This window comes from Nycticebus coucang, chromosome 12, assembly GCF_027406575.1.
Source record: "Nycticebus coucang isolate mNycCou1 chromosome 12, mNycCou1.pri, whole genome shotgun sequence".
Taxonomy (NCBI): Eukaryota; Metazoa; Chordata; class Mammalia; order Primates; family Lorisidae; genus Nycticebus; species Nycticebus coucang.
The window spans coordinates 52,861,377-52,885,229 of record NC_069791.1 but is presented as its reverse complement, the minus strand read 5'-3'; the positions used below and the strand labels follow the sequence as shown (position 1 = coordinate 52,885,229).

The window sequence follows — 23,853 nt, the reverse complement described above, 5'->3', positions numbered from 1 at the left end:
CGTTTTTTTTTTTTTTTTTACTTCAAAGTAAGATATGTACAGTGTGCATAGGAATTTGTGCACAGTTTTTTTTTTTTTTAAGCTATAGTCCAGCCCTCCAACAGTCTGAGGGGCAGTGAACTGGCCCCCTGTTTAAAAAGTTTGAGGACCCCTGTGCTAGAATTTTCAGGTGTGAGCCACTACACCTGGGTTGTTTCTGTCTTCTTATCCTACTTCACCTAATTCCAGCCATTCACACCCAGCCTTGAGCCCAGATAAGCTCAGCTGAGCGTGAGCCCTGGGGCTGGTCTTAGCATTGTCAGTTACCACAGAGCTTTCCTTACCTCTCTCCTCACAGATGTCTCAAACCTGCAAAAGCATAAGACTCCCTCCCTCCGTTTCCCACTCTCCCTGCCACTAAATGCCCTTCCTGCAGCACCGCAGACTTGCCCAATCTTCTGGGCTAGGAAGATGTGCCCCTTTTACAGTCTTTCATCACCTACGGGGGTGGGGAGGGGGGCTCCCGGGAATGATAGTTTAGACATTCATAAGCTCTGCTTGAGTCTTGAAGCTCACTTTTATTAGGTATAGGAAGATGGGACCAGATCAGGAAGGTACCCTTTGTTGTCACAGAAGTAAGCGAACTGAGCCCACTGTCCTTGCTAAAGGCTGTGCTTGTCCTTCCAGAGCACACATTTCTTTTCCTCATGTTCCTGTTGAAGCCAGCAGCATGGTGATATTCTCCATAGAAATGGGGAAAATGAGGCACAGTGGGTTCCCAAAGACTCCCAGTTAGTCAGCAGATGGGGAAGATTTTTCTGACTCCTGTAAACATGACTCTCCTAAGAGTGGGACGAGTCTCTCCCTCCTCTCTGTTTCTCCCCTCAGTGCTCCCTGAGGGCCACTAAGCCAGCAGACACCCCTTCCCCAGGGCATCACCTGACTGTCAGAGCTCCAGTTGGTCATCAGCTCTTACAGGGCAGTGTCCAGGGCTTGAAATGCTGCACTGGGGCCCTGCTTTTCCTCCACCCCCCTGCCCGCCCAGCCTGACCCCTACCTTGACATAGTCATAGAAACAGCCTTCGGAAGGCTCCAGGTCAAAGTGCCAGAAGACGAGCTTCACCCTGTATCCTGTGGGGACTGTAATCACAGTGGTTGTCTCCAAGTTGCTGGGGTATGGCTTGGGAAACAGAGGGGAAGTCACCTCTCCAAAGAGCTTCTGAGGGATGGGGATGGAGCTCCCCACCCTGCAGAACAGTATGGGCACCAGGAGGTACAAGAGCCACCTGCCAAGGCAAAAGAGGGTATCTGTGGTGCTTAAGGGGTATGGCTCTTTGCTGTCTGTGCAACGGCTGAGGTGGGGGATGGGATGGCCATACAGCTGTCCACTCTCTTCTCTGACCATTCTGGATCTCACAGAGATGTTCTCAGTGGGGGCAGGGAGTGGGGAGGCCAGCCTCAGCCACTGCTGCATCAGATGTCACCAGGGCAGTGCCCAGTCCAGAGGTCACCACACTGCCATCACAGTTCCTCCCCAGGCCTCCTTGTCTGCCCAGCTCCCTCCCTCCCCTCCCTTTCCAGGAAGAGGATTGGCTTGGGACCAGTTAATTGAAGGTGAGTGTTTCTAGACATGGCTCTCAGAAAGGACTCCCAAACATACAGCAAAGGCCTCTGGGAGCGACTGTGCATGGAGTGTGAGACACACTCGTGGAGGGTCCTCTCCCCTCACTACTCCCTGCTGTGAGTGCAGAGATAAAGAGAACTTGGCATTAGCTCCCAAGTCAGGTCTCCTCTGGTCCTCAGGAGCAGGGATGGGGTCTGTGTTGTGTGCACCCATGCTCCTACATAATGGGATAGATGGGTATGTGGGCAGGGGAAGCATGTTCCCACCTCCCGGGATAATCCTGGATTGCTTCCTGTGCCCAGGCTTTTCTCCCTGGCTTCCTCCTCTCTCCCCAGTGCCCATCAGATTTACTTACATTTCTCAAGGCCCCTTTTCGGATTCTGGGCTCTCCTGACAGCGTCTCTTTGTGCACTGTGCGTGGAGGGAGCAGGCGGGCATGTGGAGGAGGAGGGACGGAGACGGAATGCTGTAGAGGTGGGGGGGGGTGCATTCCCGGAGGAATGCTGTAGGGAACAAACTATTTGCATAAACAAAAAACTGAGTTTCCACTTTAATTTAGTTTTGGTTTTGAAATCCCTGTTGGTGGTGCCACCTGCTGGTCCACATGAAAAGGGCTAAGGAAGGAAGGTGGGGGCAGTCTGAAGTTTTAGGGTCCGGAGAGCCTTGGGTTGGGAGGCCCAGACTCCTCAGTCTCTAACTCTGGTCAGAATTCTCCTTTCCTTCAGAGTTTTTCTTGGGGCTGCTGCTGTATTTACAAGGTTCCTACCTAAAGGGCAATGGGGAATCACAGGTTGTGGGGCCTCTTTGCTGGGCCTCTCTTTTCTGACTCTCCTTTCCCATCGACCCCATTCTTGTGGAAACTCCAGGTTTTTTTTTTTTTTTTTCTTTTTTTTTGTAGAGACAGAGTTTCACTTTATTGCCCTCGGTAGAGTGCCGTGGCGTCACACAGCTCACAGCAACCTCCAACTCCTGGGCTTAGGTGATTCTCCTGCCTTAGCCTCCCGAGTAGCTGGGACTACAGGCGCCCGCCACAACGCCTGGCTATTTTTTTGTTGTAGTTTGGCTGGGGCGGGGCTTGAACCCGCCACCCTCAGTATGTGGGGCCGTCGCCTTGCTCACTGAGCCACAGGCGCCGCCCTTTTTTTTTTTTTTTTTTTTTTGAGACAGAGTCTCACTTTGTTGCCCTGGATAGAGTGCTGTGGTGCTTACAGCAACCTCCAGCTCTTGGGCTTAGGCGATTCTCTTGCCTCAGCCTCCCTAGTAGCTGGGACCACAGGTGTCTGCCACAATGCCGGCTATTTTTTGTTGCAGTTTGGCTGGGGTCGAATTTGAACCCGCCACCCTCGGTATATGGGGCCGGCGCCCTACTCATTGAGCCACAGGAGGTTCCACCCAGAAACCTCCAGGATTTTAATGCCCTGGATGAAGCAATAAGGAACAGCAGAGGAAAGGTAGGCAGGTGGGAGTAGACAGAGGAGAATGGAGTTTGGGTGAGTTGGGGCCCTGGCCTGTCTCACTCCTGAATGATAATTGCTATATCAGGGTGACCCTGAAGCAGCTCTAGGCTTTGAGATCCTCCCTCCCTATCTCTATGAACTCAGGCCTGCCAATGAAGCTGGCTCTTAGAGAGGCCAGGGTAGCTGTGCAGGGGCAGATGCTATTTTCTTCAGCATCTGGACAATCTATGCCTCAGCATCAGTGGGCACAGCGGCCAAGGCTTCAGCTAAGGGTATGACTGCAGAGCAAAAGGAAGCTGGGCTCCTGGGTGGGGAGGGACTCCTGTCTCTCCTTTCTGCCAGGCCATAGTGTCCTGTTTTAAAATTTGCTCTTTGAGAAGCCTTCCTTCATCAACCCTCATGGCTCCAAACACCTGTTGGCACTTAGGTGGCTCTGGCTGTGGAGCAGGCCTCTATGCTCTTGTGCCTGTGTAGACTGCCTTACTCATTTCCCTTATTAGATTCATCCCTCCTTCCCTCCACCCACCATTCATCCATGTATGAATGCCAGAACTCACAAAGATGGGGCAGTTCCTCATCAGGCAGTGATTAAGTCATCAATGAATGTGGTTAGAGAGCAGGCACACAGAAGATGCAAGACTGACCCAGGTTGCAGGGGAGTCCAACCTGTAGTCCAAATGTCATGTGATTATTTGAGGTCTTATCTGTGGTGCCAGATGTTTTGAAAGGTATGCATGGACCTTTCCTTTTGCTCATCAGCTTTCATTATTGTTTGTGTATTTTTTTATTTTTTGTTTTTATTTTATTTATTTTTCTTTTGAGACCGAGTTTCACTATGTCTCCTTTGGTAGAGTGCTGTGGTGTCACAGCTCACAGCAACCTCATACTTTTAGGCATTAGGGTGATTCTTTTGCCTCAGCCTCCCAAGTAGCTGGGACTACAGGTGCCCGCCACAAAGTCTGGCTATTTTCTTGTTGCAGTTGTCGTTGTTTAGCTGGCCCAGGCTGGGTTCAAACCCACCAGCCTTGGTGTATGTGGCTGGCACCTTACCCATTGAGCTACAGGCACTGCCCTTTATTTTTATTTTTTGAGGCAGAATCTCACTTTGTCACCCCTGGTAGAGTGCCGTGGCATCATAGCTAACAGCAACCTCAAACTCTTGGGCTCAAGTAATTCTCTTGCCTCAGACTCCCGAGTAGCTGGGACTACAGTCACCCACCACAATGCCCGGCTATTTTTAGAGACAGGGTCTTGCTCTTGCTCAGGCTAGTCTTGAATTGGTGAGCTCAGGCGATCTGCCCACCTCAGCCTCCCAGAGTGCTGGGATTTACAGGCATGAGCCAGTGTTTGTATATTTAATATGTGGCCCAAGACAACTCTTATTCTTCTAGTGTGCAGCAGAAAAAAAAAGGTTGGATACCCCTGGTAGTGTTTCTCCAGCAGGCTCATGTGTTGGAGCTGGCGAATGAATCCGATAGCAGGGTGGGTCCCTGAGTTGATTGTGACCTGATCCATGGCCTCATTAGGTCAGGAAAGACAAAGGATAGGGGAGAAGGAAAATGACCAGATCAGAGGATGAGAAGGAAGGGGAATCTCATCTAGCAAATTGCATATTAGTATCCCAACAGCATTGTTTGTGTGTGTGCACGTGCAAGCGCATGTTGCATATTCCTGATGGGGGCAGAAGGAACAGGTAAGGAGGAAGTGGTCTAAGAAGGTGCCAGTAAGTCTTAGTTGAAGCTGTGCCCTCTGTCCTGGGGATTCTGAGTTCTGTCCTGGAATCACGCACCATGACTGGAAAGCGGCCAATCTGGACCTCATTACCCCACTCCCAGATCTGCTCTGCTCTGTCCACCCATGCAAAATGACTTTTACTCACACATTCTTTTTTTTTTTTTTTTTTTGTGGTTTTTGGCCAGGGCTAGATTTGAACCCGCCACCTTTGGCAGATGGGACTGGCGCCCTACTCCTTGAGCCAAAGGCACTGCCCCTACTCACACATTCTTGTTGCATCCTTAACTTATACAAAAAGTAGAAAGAAGAAACAGCCCTATGAAGATTGCTCTTGCATTTTTCTTTTTCTTTTTTTTTTTGTAGAGACAGAGTCTCACTTTATGGCCCTCGGTAGAGTGCCGTGGCCTCACACAGCTCACACAGCTCACAGCAACCTCCAACTCCTGGGCTTAAGCGATCCTCTTGCCTCAGCCTCCCGAGTAGCTGGGACCTCAGGCGCCCGGCTATTTTTTGGTTGCAGTTTGGCCGGGGCCGGGTTTGAACCGGCCACCCTGGGTATATGGGGCCGGCGCCCTACCGACTGAGCCACAGGCGCCGCCCTCTTGCATTTTTCTTAAAACTGTTATTGAAGACCTGGTCTGTTATCCCTCTTAGGATTTGATTCAGGGGAAACAAGTTTCTCTTTTATAGTAAGTAATGGTAGATTTTCTCTAAGAATAAATCTTTCTTATCATTAACAAGAGAAATACAGGGTGGCGCTTGTGGCTCGAAGGAGTAGGGCGCTGGTCCCATATACCGGAGGTGGCGGGTTAGAAACCTGGCCCTGACCAAACCCCCCCCCCCAAAACCCAAGAGAAATACATATAGTGGTATAGCTATATCAATTTTTGCCTTGGCAGGGAAAAATTAATATCATTTTTTCAAAAATAAGAATATAGCTCAGTGCCTGTAGCTCAGTGGTTTTAGTGCTGGCCACATACACCAGGGCTGGCAGGTTTGAACTTGGCCTGGGCCTGCTAAATGAAAATAAGAATATAAAATAAAGTAAATTAAAATGATACATGCTCATTTAAACAACATTTAGCCAATTGAGAATAGGGGGAAACCAAACAGCCAAAATCACACACTGAGTTAAGTATTAACAACCACTTCTGTTATACTTCTGTTATACTTAACAACCACTTCTGTTAAGTATTTTGAGAATATTTTTAATGTTTTTTTGTACTGTATAGAGGTTTTTTTTTTTTTTTAAATTAAATCATAGTTTAGCCGGGCGTTGTGGCGGGCGCCTGTAGTCCCAGCTACTCGGGAGGCTGAGGCAAGAAAAGTGCTTAAGCCCAGGAGTTGGAGGTTGCTGTGAGCTGTGTGAGGCCACAGCACTCTACTGAGGGCCATAAAGTGAGACTCTGTTTCTACAAAAAAAAAAATAAATAAATTAAATCATAGCTGTGTACATTAATGCAATCATGGTTAACATAGCCTTCCTGGCATTTTCTTAGTTATTGTGTTAAGACATTTATATTCTACATTTAGTAAGTTTTACATGTACCCTGTAAGATGTGTGGTCCTACCAATTACCCTCCCTCTACTCATCCTCTCCCCCTTTCCCCTTTCTCCATATTCTTGGGCTATAATTGGGTGTATAGAGGTTTAAAAAACAGAAGTGACCACATGTGTGTACAACTTTGAATACTGCTATCTCTCAAGGAGAAATTTAATCTTTGGCTACACAGCAACTTGACTCTCAATGCTGGGATTCCAGTCATGAAATCACTAGTAATAAAGGTTTTGACTCTCAATGCTAACAAATTTGCTCTCCTCTCTGTTTTATGGTATTCATTTTGTTTCCATTGAACAGGTGTATTTTCTTTGTATCTTTCACTGTAAATCATTTCAAATATTTACTAAAAATTAAAGAGTTGGTCTTCCTAGGTGAAACAGAGCCCTCAATAGTGGAGGGACAGGCTGGGTGTCTGCAGGAACTTTAGTCCTGGGGTAGGCTTACCTTGGTTTCTACAGAAGATGGGGCCAGCAGGAAAGTGTGAGCCAGATGATGCCATTGTCACAGAAGCAAGGATTCTGAATTGTAAGGATGTGGGGACTGGGACGGGGCAGTGGGTGATGCAGCAGGGTTGAGGACAACTGAGAGGTACAGTGTCCTGGAAAGAACACGGCCTTCACAGTCACACAGTTGGGCAAGTCACTTTATCACCCCGAGCTTCAGTTTCCTCATTTGTAATATGTAGATAGTGACACATCTTTTGCAAACATGGTGTCAGGATGAAGTGAAATAACATGTGGAGCACCTGGCATATAGAAGACGTAAACCAAAAAGGGAGCTATTATTCTAATTGCATCTAGGGCTTGTTGGTAGGTGGTGAAGCCAATAGCTTGACTATTTGAAGGTCAACTAAATAGTCTTTGGAATGTTTCAGAAATGAAATGCAATTCAGACTCTTCTCTTCATGCTCCACTTGAATAGGGGGTGAGAAAGTGACTCTTCCACAGATGAGAATGGAAGATGCTGTGTCAAGAGATATCGTCAGGGAGGGTAATTCAAAGGATTTTCATGGTGAAAGTTGCCTGGGCACAGGATAAATGTTCAGGGAGGTAGAGAGTGGGGAGAAAGGGCTATGGGACTCTGCTTTCTCTCTGGGCTGGTGTAGGCTTGAGGGAGGAGGACTTTTCTTGCGCGGTGGCTTGTTGACTTCAATAGGGGTCCCCTGATCTCCAGCCCTCAGGGGTTAGTCCTGACTCTGAACCCTATCTTGACTGGGGTCTCCACGGTGTTGACTGGTCACTGGTCAGTGTCCTAGGGTCGGTCCTTGCTGTCCATCACTCCCTTGATCCAGTCCACATAGTTGAGCACTTTGGTGTAGAAGCCATACCCTGTGCCACACCCAATGCCCCAGGACACAATGCCTGTGGCCACCCAGTGATGGGCACGATCGTCCCACACCACATAGACACTACCGCTGTCCCCCTGGCAGGCATTGCGTTTCTGTGTCTTATCCCCAACACAGAACATGTTATCAGAAAACACCTCGGTCCTCTGCCTCTCTTGGAGCCAGGCCTCACAGGCCTCCCTCGGAGCTACGGGCTGCCTTGAGTACTTCAGCTCCGTAGTTAACCAGCCCATCTCTACACCAAACCCGCTGACATAGCCCAGCAAGCCGCTGAGGTAGAAGGTCTCGTTGTCAGGCAGACAGACTGGGAGGATGCTTGGGCCCAGGGGCACTCTGTGCTGGAGCTCCAGGAGGGCAATGTCCCCATTGAAGTTGTGGGACTCATTCTGACGGTAGTCTGTGTGCACGACGACACGGCGGACAGGGTAGTTTCCCAGTTTCAGCATCTCATCTATGTCTGTGTGGCCCAGGAACACATCCACACTCAGGTTCCTCCTGAGAGGGACACTGTCCTTGGGATAGATGGTATGGGCAGCAGTTAGGATCCATCTATCCCCCAGCAGGGCCCCACCCCCTCGGCCGTAGATGCTGGTGAAGGCTTGCCAGGGGAAGTTGCCCAACTTAGCTTTGGAAGAACCAAGGGTCGTCTGATTCTGGGCAATGGGGATGACTGGCCGTCCACAGACTGGGAGAGAGGAGAGGCAGGGTGAACAGTCAGCAGCAGCCTCGGCACATTGATTAGAGACCTGTTTCTGTGAAGAAGGCCCTAGTCTGGCTCTGCATGAGGTCAGGACTCTTACACTGGTGTAGACCCACAGGTGCAGACCATGTGGACAGACAGAAGCAGGAAATCAATCACAAAGCTACTGGGCACACACCCTGCATAGGGCTTGGGACAGCGGACTGGGGGGCAGAGAGCACGGATGGGCTCTCCTTCCTGCCTCCTCAGCCACCTGTATGTCATTCTTTTTTTTTTTTGAGACAGAGTCTTACTTTGTCACCTTTGGTAGAGTGCTGTCATGTCACAGCTCACAGCAACCTCAAACTCTTGGGCTTAAGCAATTCTCTTGCCTCAGCCTCCTGAGTAGCTGGGACTACAGGCCTCCCAAGTGCTGGGATTACAGGTGTGAGCCACTTTGCCTGGCCTTTTTTTTTTTTGAGACAAAGTCTCACTCTGTATCTCAGGCTAGAGTGCCATGGTATTTCAGCCTACCTCACAGCAATCTCAAACTCCTGGACTCAAGAGATCCTCCTGCCTCAGCCTCCCGAGTAGCTGTGACCACACGTACCTGCCACAATGACCAGCTAGTTTTTCTATTTTTCAGTAGAGATGGGATCTCACTCTCAGGCTGGTCTCCAATTCTTGAGTTCAAGCCGTCCACCTGCCCTGGCCTCCCAGAGTGGTAGGATTATAGGTATGAACTGCACTGGATTTTTTTTTTTCGGGCCTCCCAGAGTGGTAGGATTATTGGTATGAACCACGTTTTTTTTTTTTTTTTTAAAGACAGAATCGCAATCTGTTGCCCTGGGTAGAGTGCCATGGCATCATCATAGCTCACAGTAAGGTCCAACTCTTAGGCTCAAGTGATCCTCCTGCCTCAGTTTTTTCTATTTTTAGTAGAGACAGGGAATCTCACCATTTTTGCTCAGGCTGGTCTCGCTTGTGAGCTCAGGCAATCCACCGACCTCAGCCTCCCAGAGTGCTAGGATTACAGGTGTCAGCCACTATGCCTGGCCTGCACTGGCCTTTAAAGTCATTCCTTTAGATTCCTGGCAGGACCAGCCTTGGGCCAAATTATGCTACAGGCAGAGTTTGTCCTCAGTGTCTCTTGCCTCTGTTTTCTGTAGCACTTGATCATTTGCGACATCTTCTTCTACCACCCACTCTCCTATCCACCCCCAAAGCACTAAGAGCCTCAGGCTGCCCTTAGAGCAGGGGAGGGCCAACCTTATTTTTTTCTCTGCCACACTTTGGAAGAAGAGTTGTCTTGGGCCACACATTAAATTCACAAACACTAAAGAAAGCTGATCTGTAAAAAAATAAAAAAGTCTGCCTACTTTTTGTGATATCAGACATGACAGATAAGCAAAAGAAGTCCTCACGAGATCAGCTTGTGGCCCCATAGGCTGCAGGTTGAACACTCCTGCCCTAGAGTTTTCAGTGGATTAGGAAGGCAATGCTTTGATTCAAAAGTATGGATTTTGAAGCTGGACACAGTGGCTCATGCCTATAATCCTAGCACTTGGGAGGATGAGGCGGGTGAATTGCCTGGGCTCACAAGTTCAGAGACCAACCTGAGCAAGTGTTGAGACCCCATCTCTAAAAAATAGCCAGGCTTGGTGGTGGGCACCTATAGTTCCAGCTACCTGGGAGGCTGAGGCAAGAGAATCACTTGAACGCAAGAGTTTGAGGTTGCTGTGAGCTAAGACACACTACCAAGGGTGACCAAGTGAGACTCTGTCTCAAAAAAAACAAAATAATAGCCCCCCCCTCGCAAAAAAACCCAAAAGTGTGGATTTCAAAAATAGTAGACTCAGGCAGGGCGTGGTGGTTTACGCCTGTAATCCCAGCACTCTGGGAAATTGAGGTGGGTGGATTGCTTGAGTTTATGAGTTTGAGACCAGCCAGAGCAAGAATGAGACCCTGTCTCTAAAAAATAGCCAGGTGTTGGCTGGGTTCCTGTAGCTCAAGCGGCTAAGGTGCCAGCCACATACATCAGAGCTGCTGGGTTCGAATCCAGCCTGGGCTTGCCAAACAACAATGATAACTACAACCAAAAAATAGCTGGGCATTGTGGTGGGCGTCTGTAGTCCCAGCTACTTGGGAGGCTGACGCAAGAGAATCGCTTCAGCCCAGGAGTTGGAGGTTGCCGTGAGCTGTAATGCCAGCGCACTCTACCCAGGGTGACAACTTGAGGCTCTGTCTCAAAAAAAAATAAAAGCTGAGTGTTGTGGTGGGCACCTACTTGGGAGGCTGAGGAGAGAGGATCACTTGAACCCAAGAGTTTGGGTTGCTGTGAGCTATGATGCCACAGCTCTCTACTGGGGGCAGAAAGGTGAGACTATCTCTAAAACACCCCCCCCAAGTGGTAGAACCCTCATATATTGCAGGTGAGAAGTAAAATGGTGCAGCTACTATGGGAAACAGTTTAGTGCTCCAGTGGCACAATTGGTTAGCGCGTGGTACTGCTAGACTATGGGAAACAGTTTGGCAGTTCCTCAAAAAAGTTAGACATAGAATTATTGTGTGACCCAGCAATTCTACATACCCAAGACATTTAGAAACATATGTTGATATAAAAACTTATATACAAATGCTCATAGCAACATTATTCATAATAGCCAAGAAGTAGAAACAACCCAAATGTCCATCAGTTGATGAGTAGATAAACAAAATATGGTATATCCATATTTTGATGATATTGTATAATCATAAAAATGAATGACACACTGATGCTTGCTATAATATGGATGAACCTTAAACATGTTATGCTAGAAGAAAGAAGCCAGACATAAAGGCCACATGCTATATGATTCCATGCATATGAAATACACACAACAGGCAAATACATAGATACAGAAAGTAGACTGGTGGAAGCCAGCAGATAGGAGGGGCAGAGATGGAGGAACTGGGCTTTTTAGGGGGTGATGGAATCTTCTGGAATTAGTAGGAATGGTTGCACAACATCATGAATACACTAAAAATTATTGAATTGTGCCCTTTAAAGTGGTTAAAATGGTGAATTTTATGGTATGTGAGATTCTATCTCAATAAAATTTTTTTTTCTTTTCTGAGACAGAGTCTCATTCTGACTGCCATGACCTCAGCCTTGCTCACAGCAACCTCAGCCTCCTGGGTTCAAGAGATTCTCCTGACTCAGCCTCCCAAGTAGCTGGGACTACCGGTGCCTACCACACCACCTGACTAATTTTTCTATTATTAGTGGAGATGGAGTTTCGCTCTTGCTAGGCTGGTCTTGAACTCCTGAGCTCAAGCAATCCTCCTACCTCAGTTTCCCAGAATGTTAGGATTATAGACATGAGCCACCACGCTCAGCTAAAAACTTTTTTAACCGGTGGGCTTTTTGGCACTGTATGCCATTTGAGTAGGGAACTATTTTCGGGACAGAGAGTCTATCTGTATAGCCTTAAAACATACCATAAAGAAAGCATTTTTCTCTTATTTCAGCTCTTCTGTTCCTCTTCCTCCCTCCCTTGCCCATCTGATTAACTACTTCTAGATTTTAATTTTCCTAGATATATCTTGACCCTGGAAAAGTAAGGGAGGGACAAGCTCTTTGCCTCCTCTTTTGTGGGCCTCTTGATTGTGTTTTTCTTCCTCGCTTTCTGCTTTCTTTTTTTTTTTTTTTGCGGGGGGGGCGGAGGGAGCAGTTTTTGGCCAGGGCTGGGTTTGAACCCGCCACCTTTAGCATATGGGGCCGGTGCCCTACTCCTTTCAGCCACAGGTACCACCCCTCACTTTCTTCTTTTATCTCCCCTTTCTGTCCTAGGACTTTCCTTTAGTCCCATATCCTATAGGTCCCATTTATGGCTGAGGCTGGTTGGGGAAGTGGCCAGGGGAAATGCCAGCAGGCAACTACTCACCGGGCACACACTGAGGAACCTCGTCCCTACCCTGTTTGTCCTTCCAGGTCCTGGGGGCTGTGCAGGAGAGTGTCCCTAAGGAGCAAAATGAGGGATAGCAAAGGAACTGCTTCAGAATTGGAAGGTGTTGGCTTAATAAGGGGCTCAGAGGGCCTCAATCTTTGGGGTTAGAGGGAGGCAGATGGAAGCTGCTTTCTCAACAGTTGGGGACTCACCTGCTGCCACCGCCTGATAATAGGGCTCCTGGCAGTGATTCTGGATCTTGGAGGGGTTGTCTCCAGGTGTGTTGATGGCCTCAGAGCCCACGCTGGCCCAGCTGATAGGCTGACTACAGTTCACAGCTGTAAGAAAACAGCAGCTTAGCACAGGTATCCCTACTGGCAATCCAAGGGCTGATTCAAGCCAAGGGCTACATTTACTTTAACCTGCACAGTGTTTCTTTGAAAACATTTGAACTAGTTTTTACCAATCAGATTGTCAGCACTCAAAGAGTTTGAAAATAACTGTGATAAATGTGGGTTATAGGGAAACATGCATGGTTGGTGGAATGTAAATTATCAAAACCTATTTGGAGAAAATTTTTTAGCAATATCAAAATTAAAAATGTAAATTTTTTTTTTTTTTTTAGAGAGACAGAGTCTCACTTTGTCACCCTTGGTAGAGTGCTTTGGCATCAAAGCTCACAGCAACCTCCAGCTCTTGGGCTTAGGTGATTCTTTTGCTTCAGCCTCCCGAGTAGCTGGGACTACAGGCACCCGCCACAACACCCAGCTATTTTTTGTTACAGTTTGGCTGGGGCCAGGTTCGAACCAGCCACCCTGGGTATATGGGGCCAGCGCCCTACTCACTGAGCCACAGCACCACCCAAAAATGTAAATATTGTTTAACCTAGTATTTCTATTTCTTTTCTTTTTTTTTTTTGAGACAGAGTCTCAAGCTGTTGCCCTAGGTAGAGTGCTGTGATGTCACAGCTCACAGCAACCTCAAACTCTTGGGCTTAAGTGATTCTCCTGCCTCACCCTCCCAAGACGATGGGACCACAGGCATCCGCCACAGTGCCTGGCTATTTTATTTTTTTGTTGTTGCAATTGTCATTGTTGTTTTAGCCAGCTCAGGCTGGGTTCGAACCCACCCAGCTTGGTGTATGTGGCCAGTGCCCTGCCCACTGAGCTACGGGTGCTGCCAAGTATTTCTATTTCTAAAAATTTACCTAAAGATATTCTCATACATACACTCAAAGATAGATGTAAATGCAAAAACATTCACAGTGGCACTGTTTGCAGCAGTGTAATATCTGTCAGTGGGGGACTGATAAAATATACCATGACACATCAATCAAAGAGATTGTATGTGGTCATTACGAAAGAATGAGGCAATCTACCCATATAGATATGGGATGATCTTTAAGATACATCACTGAGTGAAAAAATGCCATATTTAGAGTATTGTGTATAGCATGTAACACACACATGCAATTTATACTCAAATGATATAAAAATCTCTTTGGAAGAATACCTAGCAAATGAAGACCAGAGTTGTTTCTGGAAAAGGCAGCCAGGAGCTAAGGGCCGGAGATCAGAGGGAGATTTATTTTTTAGCATGTTGTCTTTTTTTGTTATTGAAAATTTTATCATGTGCATACATTATCTTTCTAAAAACATCTGAGTCACCATTCGAAAATTTAGAATCTCACTTAAAAAATCTTGATTTTTGGCATCTATTTAAAAAATGAGATGACAAAAAAAAACAAAAAACAAAAAACAAAACGAAGAGATGATCTGCAAACACTAGGCCTATAAATTTGTGTGAAAACAACCACCAAAGCTGCCCGATGGCTGCGTTATCAGGGCAAGGGCAGGGCTGGGGTTGGTCCCAGGTGTTCCTTAGCCCCCAGGCTCAGCTTTCAGCTTCCTACAACCTTCTACTTGTGGCTTCAAGATAACAGGGATCATGGCTGGGGGCAGGGGTTCCCTCTCTGCACCCCCTGTAAGACACTTACCGACAGCTTGGTAGAGGGCCAGGAAGCCCTTGTGGAGGTGGATGGGCTTGTCCTCTGAGACAGTGTGTGTGCGGAAGGTCAGCTGCAAACTTCTCCCTGAGGACACAAACTCCCTCTGACCAGGAGGGCTGCCCAGAGGGGAGCCCTGCTGACCACAGAACTGGCTTAGATCCATCCCATTGGCTGAGATCTGAAAGGGGGAGGAAGAAAAAGAGGGCAGATGGCTGTAGGGTCAATCTACACCCCTAGTAGTCACAAGGTCACATCCTCAGCCTGGCTCCAGCCCCATCTAGAAGGTCTGCAGCTCTCTGGGGCTCTGAAGACACACCCTGTGAAGCCTTCTTCAAGTAGATTCCTGCTCCATCATTGACTCCTGAGTTTGTTCCACACATGACCACATACTAGAATATCTCTTTAACCCACCATAATTACCTCATAAAGCCCACCATATTTTCCTTCTTTCAAGAAGCTTCATGAGAACTCCAGGGTTTCTACAATTTGGTGACTAGATTGTAAATTCTACTACACCTGTTTTGCTCACCACTGAGTCCCTGATGCTCAAGATGGTGCTGATAGCACCCCAGTTGACTCAATGAATATACAGACATAATCTCCCCCATACAGCTCCACCCCTGGCCCTACCACCATCCCATCACCTCCCACTTCTCTGAGTAACTTTCTATGGCCAATGTCTGTGAAGCAATAAGACTTTCTGCCAAGATTGAGCCCTTGGGGTCCCTGCCCTTTCTTGTTCTTCTTATGGGGTGCCCTCCCCTCATGCCATGCACAGTAATGGAAGCCGTCACCATGTGTGGGAATGTAGGGATACAAATGCCCACAGTACAGCATGCTTTATGTTGCTGTCTAACCTGGTAAGTTTTTAAAGCAGGTTCTCTCTATGTCCATCCACTTTTGACTGTCTCGCCCTTGCTCAGATCCCTTTCTGTGAGAGCCAAGAAGGGGGCAATTTGGAAGGATTCCCCTCCACTTCTGGGCTCATTTCATCTCTGATGTTCATATTGATCTGTGTGTCCTGGGTTCTTGTTAGCTCTCCATTCTCTCATTCTTTAAGTCTTGAATTTCTCCAAGACTTATCCAATCCATCTCACTATGATCATATTAACTGGGTAAAGTAGGCATGAAGGAATTTTCTCAATCACCCTAAATGCCTTGCTGGGACAAGTTCCAATACAGATCTTTTCTTTAGAACACCAACAAATGTAACTCCCCACATTTAAGAGGCCTGCCTCCTGGGAAGAAGCATTTTGGTATAGGAAACTATGCTTGACAGAAGTGGGTTCTAAAATCCTCCAGTTTTCTTTCCACTCATTCTCATGACTTGTTAGCTAAATAAAATCTCTTAGGATTCTAACTGGCAAAGTTGAGGGAACACACGACAAAGAGTCCCAAGACATGTGTTAAATTCTAGACTTTTGCTTTGTGGCTCTTGGTAGAGTGCTGTGGAGTCACAGCTCACAACAACCTCCAGCTCTTGGGCTTAGGTGATTCTCTTGCCTCAGCCTTTCGAGTAGCTGGGACCACTAGGTGACTACCACATGCCTGGCTATTTTTTGTTGCAGTTTAGCCGGGGCCGGATTCGAACATGCCACCCTCGGTATATGGGGCCGGTGCTCTACTCATTGAGGGAGTAGAGCACTGGGGGAATTTCTTAAGCATCCAAGATCTCAGGTTTCTTTCCTTTTTTTTTTTAAGAAACAGAATCTTACTTATAGCCCTGATAGAGTGCTGTAGCGTCACAGCTCACAGCAACCTCCAACTCCTGGGCTTAGCCGATTCTTTTGCCTCAGCCTCCCGAGTAGCTGGGACTACAGGTGCCTACCACAACGCCCGGCTATTTTTTTTTGTTGCAGTTGGCCGGGGCAGGGTATGAACCCGCCAGCCTCAGTATATGGGTCTGGCGCCCTACCCACTGAGCCACAGGCGCCGCCCAGATCTCAGGTTTCTTTAAAAAAAAGGAATAAGGCGGCGCCTGTGGCTCAGTCAGTAAGGCGCCGGGCCCCATATACCGAGGGTGGCGGGTTCAAACCCGGCCCCGGCCAAACTGCAACCAAAAAATAGCCGGGCGTTGTGGCGGGCGCCTGTAGTCCCAGCTACTCAGGAGGCTGAGGCAAGAGAATCGCTTAAGCCCAGGAGTTGGAGGTTGCTGTGAGCCGTGTGAGGCCACGGCACTCTACCGAGGGCCATAGAGTGAGACTCTGTCTCTACAAAAAAAAAAAAAAAAAAAAAAAAGGAATAACTGGATACATACTTATTTGTTTTTATTTATCTTTCCCTTTTTTTTTTTTTTTTTTTTTTGAGAGAGAGCCTCAAGCTGTCGCCCTCGGTTAGAGTGCCGTGGCATCACAGCAACTTCCAACTTCTGGGTTAACGCGATTCTCCTGCCTTTGCCTCCCAAGTAGCTGGGACCACAGGCACCCGCCCAAACGCCTGGCTATTTTTTGGTTGCAGATGTCGTTGTTGTTTGGCAGGTCCAGGCTGAATCCAACCCGCCAGCTCAGGTGTATGTGGCTGGCGCCCTAGCCACTTGAGCCACAGGCGCCGAGCCTTATTTATCTTTCTTAAATGTATGCATGACTCACATTTATTTCAGTGCTTAATATTATAAGTGTTTGGTTTTTATTTAGAAATTTGTTGATATTTTTGTGACCATAATATGCTGTAGGAACTTCATTCTTGTTTACACCAATTAGCAGATGGTCAATTGGTTTCATTCTGCATGGTTTCACTTAAAGGCACAGTTTCCAAGAACCTACAGCATTAAGGGAGGATTCAGTGTACTAAAGCAGACAGACTGAGGGCAAGTCTATCTGTCAAACAGGGAGCATCTCCCTCCCCCAAGCCCCTTTCCTAACTTGCTATCAGGAGCTGGAGACTGCAGGAGTCCTCTCTGGGGACACTGGCTACCATCAAAAAAAATGCCTTTACATTTTGACAGTCAAGAGGACCCCAACACCACATCTAAGTAACCTTGTTGATAACCCTAATTTTAAGGCTATCATTTGACAAATTTCAGCTGTTTACACAGAACTGGCAATCAGCATTTCAGTACTTCACTCTTAAGCATGAATGGACAGCCATTCCATTTTTTTTTTTTTTTTGGAGACAGAGTCTCAAGCTGTTACACTGGGTAGAGTGCTGTGACATCACAGCTCACAGCAACCTCCAGCTCCTGGGCTCAAGTCATTCTCCTGCCTCTGCCTCCCAAGTAGCTGGGACTACAGGCGCCTGCCACAACACCCAGCTATTTTTTGGTTGCAGCCATCATTGTTGTCTGGTGGGCCCCGGCTGGATTCGAACCCTCCAGCTCAGGTGTATGTGGCTGGTGCCTTAGCTGCTTGAGCCACAATCACTGAGCCTGGACAGCCAAGTATTATCAGACATTGTAAGGAAATCTCTAACTCCAAAAGCCGAGATCAAAACAAACAGACCGTGAAAAGTAACTTGCATGAAGTAGAGATAATAACTTGCATGAAGTAGAGATAATATTGGAAACAAAAGAATCATTTAAAAATAATGCCAAAGGTCTTGGGGCCTATAACTCAGTGGTTAGGGTGCCGGTGACATACACCAGGGCTGGCCAGTTTGAACCTGGCTGGGGCCTGCTAAACAACAATGACCACTGCAACAAAAAAATAGGTGGGTGTTGTGACGGGTGACTGTAGTCCCATCTACTTGGGAGACTGAGGCAAGAGAATGCTGAAGCCCAAGAGTTTGAGGTTGCTGTGAGCTGTGATACCACAGCACTCTACTGAGGGCAACATAGTGAGACTCTTGTCTCAGAAAAACAAAAATAAAAAGGAAACAGAAATGAAATAATATGTTACCAGGCTAAGGCAGGAAGATTGCTTGCGACCAGGCGTTCAAAACCAGCCTAGGTAACATAGCAAGATCTTGTTTATACAAAGAAAAAGAAAATTAGCTAGGTGAGGTGGCACATGCCTGTAGTTCCAGCCACTGGAGAGGCTGAGGCAAGGAGGATCACTTGGCTGAGGAGTTTAAGGCTGCAATGAACTATGATTGTGCCACTGCACTCTACCTGGGAGTGCAAAACTCTGTTTTTGTCTGTGGCTCAGTGTTTTGTCTGTCTCTCATTTTTTTTTCTTTTTTTGAGACGAAGCACTCTGCTGCCCTGGCTAGAGTGCTGTGACATTATTTCATTGTAGCTCACGGCAACCTCAAACTCCTCAGCTCAAGTGGTCTTCCTGGCTCAGCTTCCCAAGTAGCTGGGACTATAGGTACCCACCACAATGCCCACTTTTAGTGAAGATGGGGTCTTGCTCTTGCTCAGGCTAAGTCTCCTCCTCCTTGAACTCCTGAGCTCAAGCAAACCACCTGCCTCAGCCTCCCAGAGTGTTAGGATTACAGCCACCACACCAGGCCAAGAGTTCTTTTTTTTTTTTTTGTGGTTTTTGGCTGAGGCTGGGTTTGAACCCACCACCTCCAGCATATGGGACTGGCGCCCTATCCCTTTGAGCCACAGGCACCACCCCAGGGCCAAGAGTTCTTAAACAAGAAAGATAAAGAAATCCCCCAGAAAGTAGAACAAAAAGGCAAAGAAACAGAAAATAGACCAGAACAGATCACAAAATTAGAGAATCAGTCCAGAACATAAACAGCTGAATTATAGGAGAAAGAGAAAATAAAGAAAACAGATGCCTGGAAATTATTGAAGAAATAATATAAGAATAATCCAGAATTGGCTCAGCGCTCGTAGCACAGTGGTTGTGGTGCCAGCCACATACACCAAGGGAGCTGTGTTTGAACCTGGCCCAGGCCAGCTAAATAACAATGACAACTGCAACAAAAAATCGCCAGGCGTTGTGGCTGGCGCCTGTGGTCCCAGCTACCTGGGAGGCTGAGGCAAGAGAATCGCTTGAGCCCAAGAGTTCGAGGTTGCTGGGAGCTGTGACAGCATGGCACTCTACCAAGGGCGACATAGTGCGACCCTGTCTCAAACAAACAAACAATAACAACAAAAACTTCAAAATGTTCCCAGAATTGAAGGACTAAATTAAAAGAATTTCTAGATTAAAAGAAAGCTGTACAATGAGTAATAAACAACTGGCATCAAAGCCCATCATAATGAAAGTCTGGAAACTGGTAATAAGAAAAACATTCCAAAAGTTCTAGAGAGAAATAACTAAAGATCAGGCACCAGACTTAACAAGTCTAGACCTAGAAGACAACGTCATCAAAATTCTGGGAGAAAAGAAGCTTCCCATTCAGAATGCTATACCCAGATCAACTACGCATCCACAGTGAGGGGAGAACTGAGACATTTGGGGGTATGGAAGATCCTCTAAAATTTCCTCTAACATACCTTTTCTAAGTAAGCTTTTGGAGAATGTGCTTCTCCAAAATGAGGGAGTAAACTAAGATGGATAAAGATATGGAATTCAGGTTCCTCAAAGGACAGGTAAAGGAAATCCCCAGAAAGAGGAAGAAGGGAACTCCAAGAATGTGTGGAGGCTTAGAGAGTAAAGAATTCAGATGGGGGCAATGAATCATCAAGAGATCTTTAGGAGGGGTGTCACCAATAAAAAGGAGGACTGACAGATTGAAATTTGTGCATGAGTACTTTCTTATTCCGGTTAAGAGTCTGGGGAGATTAGTTCCAGAGAGAACTAAGAAAACTAAAGATTAAAACAAACCCAAACAAAACCCCCAAAGAACTCTAGGTAATTATTGACTTCTGGGAAGCCCAAAAGTTCAAGCAGAAAAGGATTATAATTACTGTACACCATGTGCTCAGATGTGAATATTTTGCAGTTATAACAATATAATTTATAAATCTAGATGTAACTAAAAATAATAACTAAGTAAACTGAGAGAATGGGGAGGGGGAATGTGGATGGTGAAGATCCGAGACAAAGCTAGTCTTCTTCTACATTATGGTTGAAAGTTAATAGAAAATATGTAAAAATAAAAGTAAGAAGTAAAAATAAAACAAGCACATTATTTATACATATGAAGATAAATATCAGATAGGTACATACATTGGAAATGATTGCCCCTGGGAAGCAGCAATAAGGTGGGGGAGGAGTAGTTTGAAGACTGCTGTTTTTCATTATAAGTTTTTTAAATTAAAAAAAAATTTTTTTTTTTTTTTGAGACAGAGCCTCAAGTTGTCGCCTGGGTAAGGTTTTTAAATTTTTATTTATTTTTTAAAAGATAGTCTTGCATTGTCACCCAGGCTGGAGTACAGCCAACCAATCATTGGTCATTGTAACCTCAAACTCCTGGGGTCAAGCAATATTCCCTCCTCAGCCTCCCAAGTAGCTGGGACCACAGATGTGCATCACCACGCCCAGGTAGATTTTTTTAAGAGATGGGGTCCAGTCTTATCTCGAATTCCTGTCCTCAAGCAATCACCCTACCTTAGCCTCCCAAAGTGCTAGGATTATAGGCATGAACCACTGTGCCTGGCCAAAACTCTAATTTAAAAAAAAATTATATATGTGCTTTATTTTGATACAAATAAAATTTAAACCAAAAGATAATGTAAAAGAAAAACAGATAATGTAGAACACTATTCTTAAAATGTCCTATCCTGAATGATGTCCTTGTCATAAGAAGTTTTGTGAAAGCTCCTCTGAGGTAAGTGGGAATGTTTACTTAATCTTTTGTTTCCTAATCTGACAGGGCAGTCACTCAACAAATATGTGATGACATATTTTTAATGGCTGATGTGTGCCCCTGACCCTGACCCTGCAGATCTGCTTTATTTGTGTGTCCCTCCATAAATCTTCCAAAGGCAGGACCTGACTGCTGCCCTGTCCTTTGTCCTGGAGCTGACCATCGCCTTCTAGGTGAGCTGGGCTGTAGTGCCTTGACCAGGGTGCTTTGTCCCTCCTCTAGATGGGTTATTCAGGGCAGAGTCACCTCCCACTGCCCTTCCCAGGGTCCTTGCAGGACCTCCACCCCCCAGCTCACTGTGACAGAATCCCGTTCACAGTCCTGGGATGGCTCTAAGTCGAAGTCCTGGAACACGAGTTTCACAGCAAAGCCCTCTGGGGCCTCGATATCCACGGTGCTCTCTTGGCCTTTGACATATGGTTCTGGGTATCTAGGGGATGTCAGCTGCTGGGGTAGTCTCTGTGCCAAGAGGACGGAGCCATGAGTGGGGCAAACCTGGAAAATTCCCCAGAGGAGCAGCTGCCACCTGTGAGTCAGGGAGGGCAAGGTGAGGCCACATAGCTGTGCCTGAGACCCGTGGCTATGCAGAAGTGGAGGAAGGCGAGGCTAAGGAGTCTGGCCAAGGCAGGCGCAGTGCTGGCCTCAGCCCTGAGGCAGGGGCACCCCCTGTCTACCCCCTCTGATCCCAATGCCTACAGTCACCTGCTTAGCCTAAGCTCCAGGGCTGTGTGTGAGTTTTCCACCCTGTGAAGACCTCACCTCTGCTCACCTTCTGTGAGAGTCTCATCCAGAGGAGAGGACTTCTTTCTGCTTCAGCAAACCCCACCCCCACCTTGGGATCTGAGGGGTCCACTGTAGTACAAGTGAGGGACATTTAATGGGAATATTTTTCCTGATTCAGAGCACTGAGTCTGACTACCCTAGGAAAGGCTGCAGCTCCTCTGTGGATTGACTGCCCGGTGCGTGCGTGCGTGTGTGTGTGTGTGTGTGTGTGTGTGTGTGTGCAGAGGGTGTGTGTGTGGTCCATTTACTCCCTTGTGTCCTCCCTTCCCCTCTCCACAATGCTTTCTCCTCTAGGCCTTGCAAGGGGCACACTCACATCTTGCCCGGGCAGCCTGTGGAAAGAGGGCTTCTCCAGAGATAGTTTTCCAACTTGGGTCCAGGCACCTGTAACTGGACATCTGGGACCTGTGAGGTACCTGGCCTAGGCTCCGGAACAAAAGGTTGAGAAGGCCCCTGTGGGGGAGGAGGAAGTTACTGGAAATGAGCTGAGTAGTTACTTAACTCCACAAGTTCCCTTTTTCGAATTCTCTGGGTTAGGCGCCACCTGCTGTCTGTCAGAAATAGCTCACTATGTAATTTCAAAATCAAGGGGCCTTCAGTCTCCACTCTTAAAACTAGTTTTTCCCACCAGCAGTGTAGAAGTGTTCTCTTCTGTCTGCATCCACACTAACATCTGTAGTTTTGAGGTTTTGTAATGTGGGCTGATCTTACTGGAGTTAGATGATATCTCAAAGTGGTTTTGATTTGCATTTCTCTGATGATTAAGGATGATGAGTATTTTTTCATGTATTTGTGGGCCATGAGCCTGTCTTCATCAGAGAAGTTTCTGTTCAAGTCTCTTGCCCACATAGAAATGGAGTTATTTGTTCTTTTTTTCTTTTTTCTTTTTTTTGCAGTTTTTGGCCAGGGCTGGGTTTGAACCCGCCACCTCCGGCACATGGGATGCCCTACCCCTTTGAGCCACAGGCGCTGCCCCTATTTGTTCTTTTCTTATTGATTAGTTTGAGTTCTCTGTAGATTCTAGTTGTCAGACCTTTGTCGGAACCATAACCTGCAAAAATCTTCTCCCGTTCTGAAGGTTGTCTGTTTGCTTTACTTACTGGGCTCTTGGCTGTGCAAAAGCTTTTTAGTTTGATCAGATCCCAGTAATGTATTTTTAGTGTTGCTTCAATTGCCAGGGGGGCAGGGGGGTTCTCCTCATAAAATATTCTCCCAGGCTAATTTCTTCAAGTGTTTTCCCTGCACTTTCTTCTAGTACTTTTATAGTTTCATACCTTAAGTTTAAACCTTTTATCCAGTGAGAATAATTTTTTTTTTTTTTTTGAGACAGAGCCTCAAGCTGTCACCCTGGGTAGAGTGCCATGGCATCACAGCTCACAGTGACCTTCAACTCCTGGGCTCAAGCAATTCTCCTGCCTCCACCTCTCAAGTAGCTGGGATTACAGGTGCCCGCCACAACACCCGTCCATCTTTTGGTTGCAGCCGTCATTGTTATTTGGCGGGCCCGGGTTGGATTCGAACCTGCCAGCTCAGGTGTATGTGGCTGGTGCCCCAGAGGCTTGAGCCACAGGCACCGAGCCGAGAATCAGTTTTTTTTTTTTGTTGTTGTTGCAATTTGGCCAGGGCCGGGTTTGAACCCATCACCCTCAGTATATGGAGCTGGCGCCCTACCCACTGAGCCACAGGTGCCACCCGAGAATCAATTTTTGTTCACATCTTTTATGTTTACCCGGATGGAGCTTGAACATATTCTTCTTAGTAAAGAATCTCAAGAATGGAAAAAAAGTATCCAATACACTCAATACTACTATGAAATCAATATATAATCACCTACACACTCATACGAATGGCAAAACATGACTATAGTCCAGAAAGTAGAAGGGAAGAGGAGAGAAAAGGGAAGGGAGAGGGGATCTGGGAGAAGGGAGGGCATTTGGGGGGATCTCACCTAATGTGCATGATACAATGGTACATTTCAAAACTGTTAAGAACTGAGTATAATTGTGATGGATGTGTTACTTAATGTTCAATGTAAGCATTTCACATTGTATATTGAAGCAGTACCCTGAACCCCATAAATGCATCAATGTACAAAGTTATGATTTAATA

The 23,853-nt window shown here is 46.8% G+C and overlaps 2 protein-coding genes and 1 long non-coding RNA gene across 7 annotated transcripts in view; 1 reads left to right on the top strand and 2 right to left on the bottom strand.

Annotated features, from left to right (window-relative positions):
* The window catches only part of C1R (complement C1r), a 10,944-nt gene extending 8,762 nt beyond the window's left edge, over positions 1–2,182 (bottom strand). The window contains exons 1-2 of the mRNA XM_053556020.1: positions 1,959–2,182; positions 1,037–1,265 (exon numbers count right to left, since the gene is read on the bottom strand). Of these exons, the coding sequence (XP_053411995.1) occupies positions 1,037–1,265; positions 1,959–1,960 (231 nt within the window). The 5' untranslated portion in view covers positions 1,961–2,182. The remainder of the gene's footprint in view (positions 1–1,036; positions 1,266–1,958) is intronic.
* LOC128561592 (uncharacterized) lies at positions 1,272–23,853 on the top strand. Of its 3 annotated transcripts, none has more exons than XR_008373300.1 (5): positions 1,272–1,593; positions 20,968–21,134; positions 21,396–21,489; positions 22,039–22,184; positions 23,075–23,853. It is a non-coding gene; the product is annotated as an uncharacterized LOC128561592 (long non-coding RNA). The 3 variants fall into 3 exon arrangements; XR_008373298.1 differs by having other exon boundaries at positions 21,396–21,508; positions 22,039–22,156; XR_008373299.1 differs by lacking the exon at positions 21,396–21,489.
* C1RL (complement C1r subcomponent like) lies at positions 2,805–22,191 on the bottom strand. Of its 3 annotated transcripts, XM_053556021.1 has the most exons (8): positions 22,061–22,189; positions 21,259–21,487; positions 14,305–14,494; positions 12,521–12,646; positions 12,306–12,380; positions 6,800–8,385; positions 4,481–4,578; positions 2,805–3,726 (listed from the first exon to the last, which is right to left on the bottom strand). In XM_053556021.1, coding segments are annotated over exons 1-6 (1,401 nt in total). In that variant the 5' UTR covers positions 22,063–22,189; the 3' UTR covers positions 2,805–3,726; positions 4,481–4,578; positions 6,800–7,606. The 3 variants fall into 3 exon arrangements, with proteins under 3 accessions (XP_053411996.1, XP_053411997.1, XP_053411998.1); XM_053556022.1 differs by lacking the exons at positions 2,805–3,726; positions 4,481–4,578 and adding an exon at positions 6,085–6,206; XM_053556023.1 differs by lacking the exons at positions 2,805–3,726; positions 4,481–4,578 and having other exon boundaries at positions 6,226–8,385; positions 21,259–21,420; positions 22,061–22,191.

Bases quoted from the DNA above. Each gene is read 5' to 3' on its own strand.
- C1RL (XM_053556021.1), bottom strand. The intron at 14,495-21,258 runs GTGAGCTGGGGG...TCCCCCTTTCAG, and splicing joins GTGAACGGGATTCTGTCACA to ATCTCAGCCAATGGGATGGA. The intron at 12,381-12,520 runs GTGAGTCCCCAA...TTTGCTCCTTAG, and splicing joins TTATCAGGCGGTGGCAGCAG to GGACACTCTCCTGCACAGCC.